At 38.6% G+C, this 14,555-nt stretch overlaps 1 protein-coding gene across 1 annotated transcript in view; it reads right to left on the bottom strand.

Annotated features, from left to right (window-relative positions):
- Positions 1 to 1,094: 1,094 nt before the first annotated feature.
- antxr1a (ANTXR cell adhesion molecule 1a) overlaps positions 1,095 to 14,555 on the bottom strand; it is an 89,529-nt gene continuing 76,068 nt past the window's right edge. Inside the window, exon 18 of the mRNA XM_079827732.1 lies at positions 1,095 to 5,573. Coding sequence (XP_079683858.1) covers positions 5,166 to 5,573 — 408 coding nt within the window. The 3' untranslated portion in view covers positions 1,095 to 5,165. The remainder of the gene's footprint in view (positions 5,574 to 14,555) is intronic.

The following is a 14,555-nucleotide window of genomic DNA, read 5'->3' on the forward strand; positions in this document are numbered from 1 at the left end:
GTGCTTTATGCCAAGGACAATTAGTTTTTTTCTGTAAATGTGATTCATTTTTCCCATAACAGAGTTGAACTCTTGACCTTATAGTAATAAACATTGTAAGAGAAACTTACCTTTGTTTTAACCATGTGGTAAAACCATTTTTAGGATGTCACTCCCTTAAATATGACTTTAGAATGATCAAGCCACAACAAAGGTCACTGTATAAAAGCACTCAAAAATGAACTTTCACTGTGGTTAGTTGCTCTCAAATCATCCTTGTTCACATTACTTAAAAACTCATGTAACTACATGAACTTAAATTTACTGAGTTGTTTCTACTAAAAATGAGTATTGTCAGCTTTACTTAATAAGTGTTTGTTTGTTCGGTCAACTTAACATTGCTGAATTAAACTAACAAACTTGGCAGTGGATCTGTAGTTCCCAGCATGCTTTGCAAGGGACTGCATTAAGAAAATACATTTAGGGATTAAAGTGTTGTTTTGTGTGTTTTTCAGTAAATGGAAAGATGTTGTCAGTTTATGTTAGTGTTTAATATTCAGTTATGTTGGACATTTAGAGGAGTTTCCCATTATGCAGAAGAGTGGTTCCTGTGTTCAGGCTGTGGGCACTCATATACACATATTTATTGGATGGAATTCCTGCCCTCAATTAAATAAAGTTTGTCCAATGAGTTATTTTTGCATTTTGTTTCTAAAAATATGCTTGTTGTTATTTAATAGTTTTCCACTTACACTTGTAGACCAAATAGAGTGAATTAAATCGATAAATGAGTTCACCTAACATAATAAACTTTAATAAATGTAACATAACATTATTACGTAAACTGCACATAAACATATTATGTAACATTGACAAATTAGAATAATAACAATAAAGACATTTTGTCAGCTTTACTTGAATTTCTTTTGTTCATAAAACTAAATTGTTATCTGTAAAAATTACTCAATATAGTTGCGTGGAACCACTCAACACTGCTTTTTTGAGTAAATTCAGCAAGTCATTTTTTTGAGTGAGGGGTTGAACAAAAATATTTTTAGGCAACGATTCTTCTCTTGATTAAACCTCCAGGCACACCATCCATGAAACGCTTGCAAACAGGAGGACCAGGGGGACTTTTATTTCAAAACAATAGAACATGTAAAAAATATATAATAATGTAGTCATGATCCAAGTCATTAGAAAAATTCATTTACATGATTTCTTTGAAAAGCATATATGATTTAACAGGGACGTATATGATTTCTCTGATGTTAATGACCCATAAAACCATCATCAAAACAAGGTTTTGGAGTTATATAAACTCAACACTGGCATCATAGTGGGACCACAATAACTTATACTCACGGAAAATGACAAGAACTCTTTAGAAGCAAAGGCTTGTGAATCGGACACTGTGATGTATTATGACAATAATATATACAGCATGTAATTATGAACAAAAACAAACTCGTATATCAAATGCATTGGACTCTGGGTTGTAAATAGTTTCTTTGGCAAAAATAATTTCCAATGCGAAAAGCTATTTGTAATCTTCTCCTGTGGTTATTCATGGTGGATAAAATGCAGAGGCTTTCGAACGCTTGCTGGGGAAATGTGTCATCTTTTGTTTTGCTTTTACATTATTCAAAATCGCAATCATGCCACATTAACAAAATCAAAAAAAAAAAAAAAAAATCCTGTATCAAAAAAAAAAAACATTATACACAGTGCTACAGAGATTTATACATACAGCATGTGTAAAGTATGATAATTTGTACAATTTTTGTTTTTTATAATGCACCCATACACCATTACAACTGTGACATGTGCAAAAAGTAAGGTGATGTTGCTTATAGTTTACATACATTTCAGATTTTTCTCTGATGTTTCAAGTCCGTCCCCATAAACATCTCTTCAACATCATCCTAAAGGTAATAGTTCACCCAAAAATGAAGAAAGTTTGGGACAACATGAAGGACAGTGAATAATTATGACAGAATTTACATTTTTGAGTAAACTATCCCTTTAATTCATCATGGTCTGGTACTTTGTTAATAAATTCAAAGATCAAAAAGCAAAATCCCCCCAACCCCCAACCCAATCAAAGCCACTAAAATCACTATTGCACAAATAAATGTCAATTACCTGAATGAGCAAGTCTTTTGCCTTCCTGTGGCAAAGCATTTATCAAAAATGTTTGTAAAGTGGTTGAATTTAACAACGGCATTTAGTTTCAAAGAAAACCGTTTCAAAACTTTTTTTTCAACATTGATAGAAAAAGAACATCAAGAATGATTCAGACATAATGGGTCTCATTCACTAACCGCAGATATGTGCGCATAAAATCATAATTCATTAATATGTTGTCATTAAAATATTAAAATTTACTATAAAATGTAAAACCAACTTGAAGTCACATGTACGCTGCACGCTTCCATTTTAAATAAAACCCTTATATGGAGATGGGTGTGTTTATGCAGATTACAGTAGGGGCATGCAGTCTTTCATTTAGAATAATTCAAATTCATCAATGTTAGAAGGTTAAAAACCAATCCGTGTGCATAATATATGCACCTATTGTGAATGCAGAGGAAATCTTTGTACAAAATTTCCCTGTGCATTTAAGTATGCATAATCCACACAATTTTTAGTGAATGAGACTCAATGTCTAGTTTTGCCATTTAAGGAAGTTGACCTGTATATGGTGACACTAGTTAAAATGTGCATATATACTGCCTGGCTAAAAAAAATAAGTCACTTTTTGGATTGAATAGGAAAATGCGTAAGAGTCTATAATTGGATCATTATTGCAGTGATTATTATGTTTCTACCATGTTATATGTTTGGCAACAGTTCTTCTAACCCTAATTGATGGAGAGTGTAGATTTTAATTCCTTAAACAACCATGTAGGAACCTTCATGACAATATTCCAGGATGACAACGTCAAGATTCATCAAGCTCAAATTATGAAAGAATGTTTGGGAGGGAGCATGAAGAATCATTTTCACACATGAATTGGCATCTCTGAGGCATCCCTTAAATTTATTGAAAGTCTTTAGGATGTGCTGGAGGAGACTTTAAAGAGTGCTGGACTCTTGCATTGTCAATACAAGATCAAGACCAAAAATGTATGCAAATGTATTCCATTTCTCCCTGGGAAGAGTGCAAATTCCACCAATAGCCTGGGAAACGTCTTTATAAGCACATTTAGGGACACAGTCACACTTCATGAAACCGGAAGAGTTGCACGCCTGGATTGCTGCAGTGGACAAGTCTGGGAAAGTTTAAAGTCTGGATTTACCAACATGGCATCCTTCCACGACTTCTCTGGCCAGTGCTGGTTTACGACACTCCCCCTCTGTCGAGGGCTTTGAGAGGAAGATCCGCAACTCTCTGTGTAGGTGGTTGGGTCTCCCTCGCAGCATCAGCAGCATAGCCTTGTACGGGAGTAAGAACAAGCTACAACTCCCCTTCAGCAGCCTGTCGGAGGAGTTCATGGTTTCCGAAGCAAGAGAAGTGCTGCTGTACAGAGAGTCCACTGACACCAAAGTCTCATCAGCTAGCATAGAGGTGAGGACTGGTGGGAAGTGGAGGACCAAAGTCGACTAGGCCTAAGCACGGCTGTGGCAAAGTGTGTTGGAGGGGAAAGTGGCGTCAGGACGTGCAGGGCTTGGCTGTATCCAAAGACCTCGATATGACAAGGCCGGGGGAAAGGACAGGCATCAACAGGGTGGTGGGGATGCCACAACAAGAGGCATGGACTCGATGGAAACAGGTGATGGACCGAAAGATCTCGTGATCTAGTTCCTTATCCAATCAGTCTACGATGTCTTCCCCAGCCCAACCAACCTCTTCCGCTGGGGCCTGATAGACACCCCTGCATGCCGCCTAAAGAGGATCCCTGGAGCACATATTGAGCTGCTGCCCTAAAGCCCTGGGAGAGGGATGTTATCTGTGGCACCACGACCAGGTCATTGCAGAAGCCATCAGCACACGGAGCAGGAACCCAGCAGGGGGACTTCTGGCAACATCCTGCGACTGGCAGCTGAAGGTCAACCTGGGAAGGCAGCTCAAATTCGCCAAAACTACGCTTAGGCCTGACATTGTCCTCCTTTCAGAATCATCAAGGCAGGTGGTCCTACTGGAATTGACTGTGCCCTGGGAAAACCTAATGGAAGAGGCATTTGAACAGAAGAGGGCCAAGCATGAGGAGTTGGCAAGTGAATGCTGTAGCAGGGGATGGAAGACCCGCTACCTCCCCATCGAGGTTGGCTGCCAAGGGTTTGCCGGCCAGTTGCTCTGCAGGACCCTCAAGCTCCTGGGAATCAGGGGACTGAGAAGGATTCTAGATGGTTGAGGATCAAAAGGGTTGATCCGTGGACCACACAAGCTATCTAGACAGTCGGGACTGATCATCTCTGGCTGGGACACCTGGATGAGGGTGTATGATGTTGAAAGACCCAAAAACACCCGATTACTCCAGGTTACATCACTGATGTGTCTAGGTTGCACCTGTAAGGTGTGTGTTAAAATCTGTCGTCCTACATGGTTGTTTAAGAAATGAAAAGCTACACACTCCATCAATAAGAAATGAAAATGTCTTAGGGTTAGATCAATTAGGGTTAGAAGAACTGCTGCAAAACATATAACATGCTAGAAACATCATAATCACTGCAATAATACTCCAGTCATATTCTCTTAAGTATTTGCCTATTTAAAATCCAAACAGCAACTTTTTTTTGTTGGCCGGGCAGTGTATTTTCTCAACTGTTCTGAACAAGAAAGCTCCTGAAAGGTTACTTTGTTTCACCTTTCCTCTTTCATGGAAATCTCCTTTATGAGACGGTCCCATGTGCATGCAATTGTGAAACATCCATGAATCCATTAATGGAACCAGCCACTTCCATTCTCAAAGCTTGGTTAAACTCACAAATGGCTCCTGCTGAGAAACAGTAGCTTCGTACGTGAATTTTCTTTGCAATGCCTAGTGTCTGATTCTGAGTGTTGCTCCTTTTAGTGTTTCATGGTGGATTGTGTTCCATTGCATTGTTCTTTTGCCACAGGTGAGTCACGTTTTATTGTGTTAGGCCACACAGCAACAGAATCTTGAGGAGGGTATGGAAAATGTATATTTCCTGTTTACTTCCAGTCCTCGTCTTTAGGCCCTCATAGTAGTCCACTCACATTAAACACAGGGCCGTGGAGGTGGACGATCTGGAGGAGGAGCTCTGCCTGGAGGCGGGGCTTGAGGGGGTGGGGGCAGGGAGGAAGTAGGTGATGGTGGAAGAGATGTTGGCGGAGAAAAGTAGAGGGTGGTAGGGGATGAAGACCAGACAGGGGGTGGAGAATAGGATGGAGGAGGAGTAATGGGTGGAGATGGGTTTATGGTGTGAGGAGGAGGGGTTGAAGGTACCGGAGGAAAACTGGAGGATAAGGAGGCCGGTGGACTGCGTGGAGGAGGGGGCAGCTGGCCTTGAGGAGGGGGTGGGTTGAGGGTCTGTGTGGGGGTGTAGATGGGTGAAGAATGTTGATTGTAGGATGGATACCGTGGAGAAGGATTTGACTTGACGCGGGTGAAGTTCATACAGCGACCCTGAGAGAGAAAGATAAGACAGAAAAAAAGTATTTTAGAATTTAAACAATATTTTTTCTGAAGAATGATCTGCGGTATGGTTTTTCCTATTGTCAAGGTGTAGCTATAAGGAATGAGGTAGTGTTGCTATGTAGTAGATATGATGTTAGGATATTAGAAGGTGGTTGCTAGGGCATTAATATGTGTTGTGTTCTTTGTGTTTTTTCGTATATTTTGTTATGCAATTGCTTGGGTGTCCTGGGTGGTTGTCAAGGTGTAGTTATACAGTGAATAACATGTTATGAGTGTTGCTAGGGTGTTCTGGGTAGTTGCCAGGGTGTTGCTATGTGGTGGCAAACATTTTATGACTCTCTATGCCTTTGTTCACACTGCATAGTTTTTCAGTTCGATTTTAAGGACTGACTGTCTGCACTGTCATTTTTTTCAAAAGTAATGAAACCGGATCTGTTTCTTCAGACAGTGTTGTCTATATGAGGTCATCTGCATTGGTTTCTATAGTAACAGTGACTGTGTAAGCATCAGCACAATGCAAAGAGATTATTTTCATACAATACCCAAAGTGGAAAGAGAGGACAGAAAAATTTAACATTTTATTTTGCATATCATGACATATCTCAAACTTAAGATCCAAAATGACTAATCACATTCCAAATATATTTGATTACATGGATTTCAGACCAATTATGGATGTGACCCAAAAAATGGTCACACTTTAGATTAGTGTCCAATTCTCACTATTAACTAACTATGTGACTTTTGCCTCAGTACCGCTTATTAATAGTAAGTAAGGTAGTTGTTAAGTTTAGGTATTGGGTAGGATTAAGGGATGTAGAATGTGGTCACGTAGAATAAGGCAATAATATATGCTTTATAAATAAATAGCCAATTCCCTAGTAATATGCATGCTAATAAGCAACTAGTTCATAGTGAGAATTGGACCCTAAACTAAAGTTACCAACAAATAAAATAAAAAATTATTTGAGCCAAATTTGACAAATAAAAACAAAAAGAATTCCGGGAATAAGTAAATTAGGTCCTTGATATTTAATTACAAAGTGTGGCACAAATGGTAAACAGGCAATTTGTTCCCCTCATGCTGAAAACACTATGGCTTTGTTTTGAGTTTAAACTTTTCTCTCAGAGCTCAGAGAATAACAGTAACATTGACTGGCAAAATGCCTTCCATGGAATTTCTTTAGAAATCAGCCTCAGAAGGCGATCGTAAAAGCTTGTTTTGTTGCCATCACAGGACAACGTGGCAGAAGAGAAATGCGCTACATTATTTGATTTCACTTCAGATGACATGAATAAGCATGGACATTAATCTTAAATCTCAAAATGCATGTGGCTGCAATCATGATGGACTTTACCGTCAGCATGACAAACACACACAGACACACTCAGAGGTAGACTAGAGTGGTTAGAGGCGTCTTTCTGCTCTTTCTGTCTGCTGAAGCTGTAGGAAGTTATAAATGCCAGACCAGTTTTAATGATAAACAGAGGAAAAGGCTAGTTGTAGGTGGTTTACTAGAAACACTTATGCAAAATTAGTGCACTCTGTCCCAATTTCCTGTCACCTAATGAAGAATTCCCCCACTGGCCCCATAACGGCACACACACTGAAAGAATTCATGCAGTTAAGAGCTTATGGTATACTGTAATTAAGAACATCAAAGACGGAAAGAATTTGTTATGTATACAAGACATTGAAATTAAAAGACCAAATTCAGTATACACCTTATTAATGAAACCTACAGGCAGGCAGATGAAGCAGAATATGAAAGTAACTCACAAAGTTTCACGTTAAGCGTTTTCACATACACAGGGCTAATTAAGGACCATTAAAGGGATAGTTCACCTTAGGCCTTCAAGCCATCCTAGGCCTTCTATCCTAATAAAGGCCTTCGGAAATATCTAGATTACAGCAAATCGCCTTCTGCATTCAACTTACGGAAAAAGCGTAACTCCCGCAATGATGACGTCGGACGTAGCGTAAGCGTTTTGAACTGCGAGAGGCGTTACACTTTCTTCGTAAGCTGAATATGTAAGGCGGTCCACCGGAAGATGTGGATGTGCTTTTTTGGGCTTCAAATGTTGTGCTGCCATTCACTGCCATTATAAATCTTGGAAGAGCCAGGACATTTATTAATATAACTCTGATTGTATTCGTCTGAAAGAAGAATGTCATATACACCTAGGATGGCTTGAGGGTGAGTAAATCATGGGGTAATTTTCATTTTTGGGGGAACTACCCCTTTAACGCGCAATTTAATGTGTTGTGTTCATATTCTGGGCTCATCTGCTTGTCTATATATAGCATGCATTATCAATAAGGTATATATTTAATCTGATATTTTAATATCTCTGCTAAGCCGCATAAGCCATGTTAAGCAGACGTTTTAGAATGTCCTGCTGTCTTTGGTGATTGAATTACTGCGGCAGGTGCTGTATGGATCGCAAGTGCCCAAAACTTGCAGTTCATAGCATTGTTTTTCTTCTTTTGAGAGGAGATTTAAATATTCATGACTTGAAACAGATGTGAACAGGCCTGTGCTAAGTTTTATGGATCTGGTCCAAGTCTCCTCACCAGTCACGCGACTGAAAACTATAAGGTCAACAGTATAAGGTCGAGGAGACCGACCTCTCATTAAAAATAATGGAAGAAATCGTAATAGTAAATGCGGAGGAACAGAAGTCCCGCCTTTTAGTTAAAAGTACCAATCACATGGTTGGTTACCTTGGAATGTGCATGCATAATAGCTGGTCCTGCCAGAAAATTGTCATTTTTCAGTGTGATTTGAGCTAAATAAGTGTAATTCGTAATTTTATTGTCAGATTTTATTTGTGATTTGACATGTTATTAATATATAATCTTGACAAACACGTTTTTTTTTTTTAGATTTCAGTGTTTCCCAAAATAGATGGGGTAAATTTTGAAGGGACTTTGGCAGTAAGTAGACACTTTTAATCAGACACACTTTTAGTACATTTATTAAAGCAATATACTTTAAAGGTGATGATACATGGGGCAACTTTTTTGAGCAATGTTGCTGGGCAATGTTTCCCAGTGGGAATGGGCAACAAATTTTTATCTGGATACTTTAGATCGGTCATGGGCCCTGTGTCTTACCTGGTTTCCCGTTGACGGCAACATTGCCTAGTAACATTGCTCAAAAAGTTGCCCTGTGTATCATCACCATAAGTGTCCATAGTCATAATAAATTGGCAACTTGTCAAATCATTAAAAATCAAATTAAAAATTAAAATGGTAAAATTATTAGAATGTTTAATAATGTTTGCAGTTCATTATGATTTTAGTGTTCACTTTTAGACATTTTTGATTGCTTTTGTATGCAAACCAATTTTGGCTTTGTGTAGGGTGCACTATGAAATCTAGGTCCTGAAGCAAAACCATGATGAGAACCAGCCCTCTACTCCATCCCTTCCTTCATCTGAACACTATTCAGAACGTTCATCCGCAGAGCTTCTCTCTGTCTCCACACTCTCCCTCAGAAACAGCCTGGGACAGCAGCCAGCTGTAGTTTCTTTTTAATTTTACAGTCGCCAGACCCTACAGTTTTTTTGCTAAATAACAACACGCCTACATGCCTTACTCTGTTAATATCTGGTCTTCATTCCCAGACTTTTGTCATCTGCTCTGCTCAAACTGCCCCTATTGTCACCACTTGCTCAACTTCAGAGTGAATCGAAAAGTGATCACACTACAAATTGAAAACATAATGATACCTTCCTGTTGAAAAGGAAGCACTGATGTTATTTAACCAGTGCACGTGTTAGGCATGTGTGCAGACAACAGGATAGGATTTATGTGGGCTGTAGCCACCGTAAAAATGCCTTTGTCTGACTGAATTAATCTCTTGAGCCAGACTCTCGAAACATGTATTATATGTTAAAAACATTATCGGTAACACTTTACAATAAGGTTTCATTAGTTAACATTAGCTAATGTTAACTAACATGATCTAACCACGAGCAGTACATTTGTTAGTGTATTTGTTCATCTTTAACGTTAGTTAATAATTTGTTCATGTTAGTTCACAGATTTTAATAATGTATTAGTAAATGTTGAAATTAACATTAACAAAGATAAATAAATGCTTTATAAGTGCAGTTCATTATTAGTTCATGTTAACGAATGTAGTTAACTAATGTTAACTAAAGAACCTTATTGTAAAGTGTTACCAAATAAACATACGGGAACACTTTATAATGTGTGTTCACTATGTAAATACATATGAGGAGGTTTGAGGTGAGAATCTATTCATTCTTTATTAAACAAAACAGAAAATCAGGAAAAACGAAAGGGAATTCAAACCAGAGACAAAGAACTGAACCAAACAGGATATAAATACACAGGATAAATGAGGGATAAAACAAGGAACAGGTGAGACTAATCAATTAACAAATGAGTAGCTACATTGCGACCGTTTGTGACTGGAAATGACTGCGTGCGAGTGACCTGGAGTGACCGGATTGAATCTCATGAATATTAGTATAATACAATCTGAATAAAAAACACAACTCCCAAACTGCATCTACACTGTGCAGTAGTTTTTATCACTGCGATTGACTGGTTTTACTGCCTTCAGTCAACAGAGCAACCGTGAAAAAGTTGCGTCATTGACAACACTTCTGAGATTGAACGTTGTGTTTTTGGTCATTATATTTGTGAAACCGTTTAAAGGTTCCGTTTTTCCTGTTTTTTTGAAGCTTTGATTGTGTTTACAGAGTGCAATATAACATGTGTTCATGTTTCCAGACATCCCAACCTGAAAAAAGTCATTTCAGGGAGGTATCCCCCCGCCAAAAAAAAAAAAAAAAACATGAAAGGGGGGAAAGGTATCCCGAATTTCACCACAGAACATGACTTTACTTGTAAAGTATAATATAATATATCATTATTATATAATTTCTATAGGCCTATGCAATTATTTGTAAAAAATTGTCATTATGTAGATCACTTTTACTATTAACATAAGCTGCTTATACTATTTATGTAAACTGCTTTTATTTATATTTCATTGCAACTTTAAACAGGTCTAAGGAGTTTGTTGTTTTCATGTAGCCTTGGCAACTAGCCGACCTGAAAAATTTCCACATGAAATGAAACTTGTTTAACTCAACCATAACATGTCAGTAACAAACTGTACAGCGTGCAAGATTGTCATTATGTTTATACTTTCGTTTTTTGTGGCACTCTCCCTCTGCCATGGCGCTCAAGTTTCTAGATACACTGAACTGATTAATTCGGTTCAGGAGAAGAGATAAAAGCCCGCCCACACACTGACAATTGATTGGTTGATTTACCGAAACAAGCCAATCAGGACGCTCTCCGTCTTACATGCGCTTCATTAGGTGCACACTAGCACACACACGCAAGGTCTCTCTCTCTCTCTCTCTGCCGTGCGCGCGTGCACAGTTTGTGTCTCGCACGCACGCTCTTGCTTGCTCGCTCTAGATTGCAGGAGAATTTAACTAATTTGCGGGCATCAGGGAGCCGCTATAAATATGCGGGAGACTGAAAAACACAGTATTTTTCACACAATTTACTTATCTGTATACCGCTATTTTCACTGTCCTCAAAACGACTTGAAAGATTTCCCTGTTCTATGAAGTCCCTCCTTCAGAAAGACGTAACGAGTTCTGATTGTGCCAGAGGTTCCCGTGTTGTGATTCGACAGCAGCTTAGCGCACGTTGCCCGGAAAGGTCACGCCTCTTACCATAACGGGGAGATGAACGCGCTAAACTACAGCCCCTGAAGGCCAAACAAAGGTGATTTGACTCCGGGATGAAAATAACAGCGTCTGGATGACATGGCGACAAACGCAACCGAACGCAACACTTCCTCTTCTCCACGAGGGAGAGCAACAAGACCACGCCCCCTTTTTTGCGTATTCTTGTGGGTATAGTTTAGTCAACAAACTGTTCTATTGACGTCATTAAAGCAGGAAGTTCAGGGATGTAGTCCAAACCGGCCGTTCGCTGTAGGCTTTGAAAGGGAACTTCTGTTAAATAAAATATCTCGCTTGGCATTGAACTTTGAGCTTTATAATTTTACTAACTAAAGTTTGAAAAATGGGATCACGAAAAACAGGACCTTTAACATGAGCTGCTGTTTTTTAGCCGGTAAATTAACTGAAAATATTACATTTGGATTATCAAAAGCAGGATCAGAAATGAATGGGGGCTTGGAGCAAAAAATGACAATCACACAAGCAAGGCTGCTATTCTGCTCAATATCAGAACATTAGCAAGTGTGATTCTTATTTTATATAACAATTCAATAAACAAGTTAATATTAGGTGATTTATATTGTTAAGACACTTGAAAATAGATTAAAATAGTTTCAAACAAAGCCACCATTGCACATCTCTGCAACAGCTGTTTCATTACTAAATGAATCTGCATTTTCTAACGAATTAAGTGAGTCAATGATTCAATGACCCATTCATAAACACTGTGGCTGCATCCGAAATCACATTCTTCCCTACTAAAATAGTAAGCGAAAAACAGTATGTGTGAATGAATGAATCTCCTGAATGAATCAGATGTTTTTACCGAATCGATTGAATGAATGACTCACCCTTTAAGATATCATATTTCTATATTCAATTTACGATTAGGCTACTATTGTAATTGCAGTGTAAATTTATTTGTCACCTATGAGCTGCATTAAAAAATCTGTGTAAATTAATCTAAATGCCAGTTCAGATGCAGCTTTTGTGCCACTTCTGCAGTGCAAAAATGTATTATGTTGATACTGATTTCATTTGAGTGGTAAAAGCCCGATTATGTCTTATTATTCTAATAGAACTTTTTGTTTCAATATTTTTTTAAACAAATGTATACATTTCAATTCAATTCAATTCAATTCAATTTGACATGAGAATTTAACGTCACGTCAGTAGGGCAATGTTCATTTGTTTGCTTCATTTTACTACAAATTCGTTTTTAAACAAGAAAATAAAAGATGATGCAGTGACAACTACATGTAATACGCATAAATGTTTCACAGTTTCCATCACCCTTTTTTATGCACATTTTGAAGTATTGCATCAGAAACGTGTGATGGAAATGCCAAATTTTGGGGGGGGGAAACCCAACCCTAATTTGCAAAAAAGTTTTTACGCTTGCTTGAGGTGGTTTTTGACTTGTGCAAAAAAGAGTTCATGCGAATAATGGGAGATGGAAACACATTTGCAGAATAAATTCTGACGAACATTAAAGGTCCTGTTCTTCGTGATCCCATTTTTCAAACTTTAGTTAGTGTGTAATGTTGCTGTTAGAGCATAAATAATCCCTGTAAAATTATAAAGCTCAAAGTTCAATGCCAAGCGAGATATTTTATTTAACAGAAGTTCCCTTTCAAAGCCTACAGTGAACGGCCGGTTTGGACTACATCCATGTACTTCCTGCTTTAATGACGTCAATAGAACAGTTTGTTGACTAACCTCCGCCCACAAGAATATGCAAAAAAGGGGGCGTGGTCTTGTTGCTCTCCCACGTGGAGAAGAGGAAGTGTTGCGTTCGTAGAGTGTGTTTGTCGCCATGTCGTCGAGACGCTGTTATTTTCATCCCGGAGTCAAATCACCTTTGTTTGGCCTTCAGGGACGCTGTACTTTGAGCACATGCATCTCCCCGTTATGGTAAGAGGCGTGACCTTTCCGGGCAACGTGCGCTAAGCTGCTGTCGAATCACAACATGGGAACCGCTGGCACAATCAGAACTCGTTACGTATTTCTGAAGGAGGGACTTCATAGAATAAGGAAATCTTCGAGCCGTTTTTAGGACAGTGAAAACAGCGGTATACAGATAAGTACATTGTGTGAAAAATACTGTGTTTTTCTACACGCGAAACATTAACACATGTTATATTGCACACTGTAAACACAATCAAAGCTTAAAAAAAACAGGAAAAACGGGACCTTTAAACCCACATGACTAATCTGCTGTTTCCATTGATGGTGTTTAAATTTCTGTTGATTACTAGGTTACCAATACCACCAACTTGATGGAAACGCACCTAATTCACATTTGTTTATTTTGTTAAATTTTTTTGTTGCATACTTTGAAAAGATTCGCTTCACATTTGGATGGAAACCCAGCTATTGTTGGCAAATATTTCAACTACTACTTTTTCAACATCGGAAGTTCATGACCCCTTTATAGAAGTTATTATGCATCACTGTACGGCTCAATAAAACATCATCTGCTTCTAATTCACATTTACATTTATGCATTTGGCAGACGCTTTTATCCAAAGTGACTTAGTGCCCTTATTACAGAGACAATCCCCATGGAGCAACATGGAGTAAAGTGACTTGCTCAAGGACACACTGGTGGTGACCACTGGGATCGAACCAGCAACCTTCTGCGTATCAGTTCCATGGTTTAACCCACTGGACCACCATCTCACTAATTAGCCACAGATCCATGTTGTTCAATGATTTTGTATGTAGCATCAACTTGACCACATTGCCTAGTTAGACAGAAGCATTTGGCATCAACTTACATTAAAACTGGTTAATTTCCCATTTTGTATTTGTTTTCTTTTTTGAAAATGAAAGATGTCTTGATCCACTCAAAGCTTGACAGACATGTATGACCACAGTTGCTATATAAACCAAAATACACAACCACCGAACTTACGTCATGATAAATGTCAAGAATCTGGGTCAAGACCCACCACTGCAAGAAGTTCCAATACATATCCATCAACTGACACACATCCACTAGAGTGCTGACTATAGCCTTATTCGGACGGTAATTGTTTCTCATGGGGCCGTAAGGTATTTTCATCATTGACAGGGGATAGTCAGTGATTTTATTGCCGTCCGAATTCAGAATGTCAGTGTTTTTCTACCACCACCCGCGTAAAAATCTCTGGCCGAATTACATACTGTTTTTTGACAAAGCAGTGCATTTCCAGGTGCGCAGGATCACAAAACTCGCTGCTCCAT

This window comes from Gobio gobio (assembly GCF_949357685.1).
Source record: "Gobio gobio genome assembly, chromosome: 10".
Lineage (NCBI taxonomy): Eukaryota > Metazoa > Chordata > Actinopteri > Cypriniformes > Gobionidae > Gobio > Gobio gobio.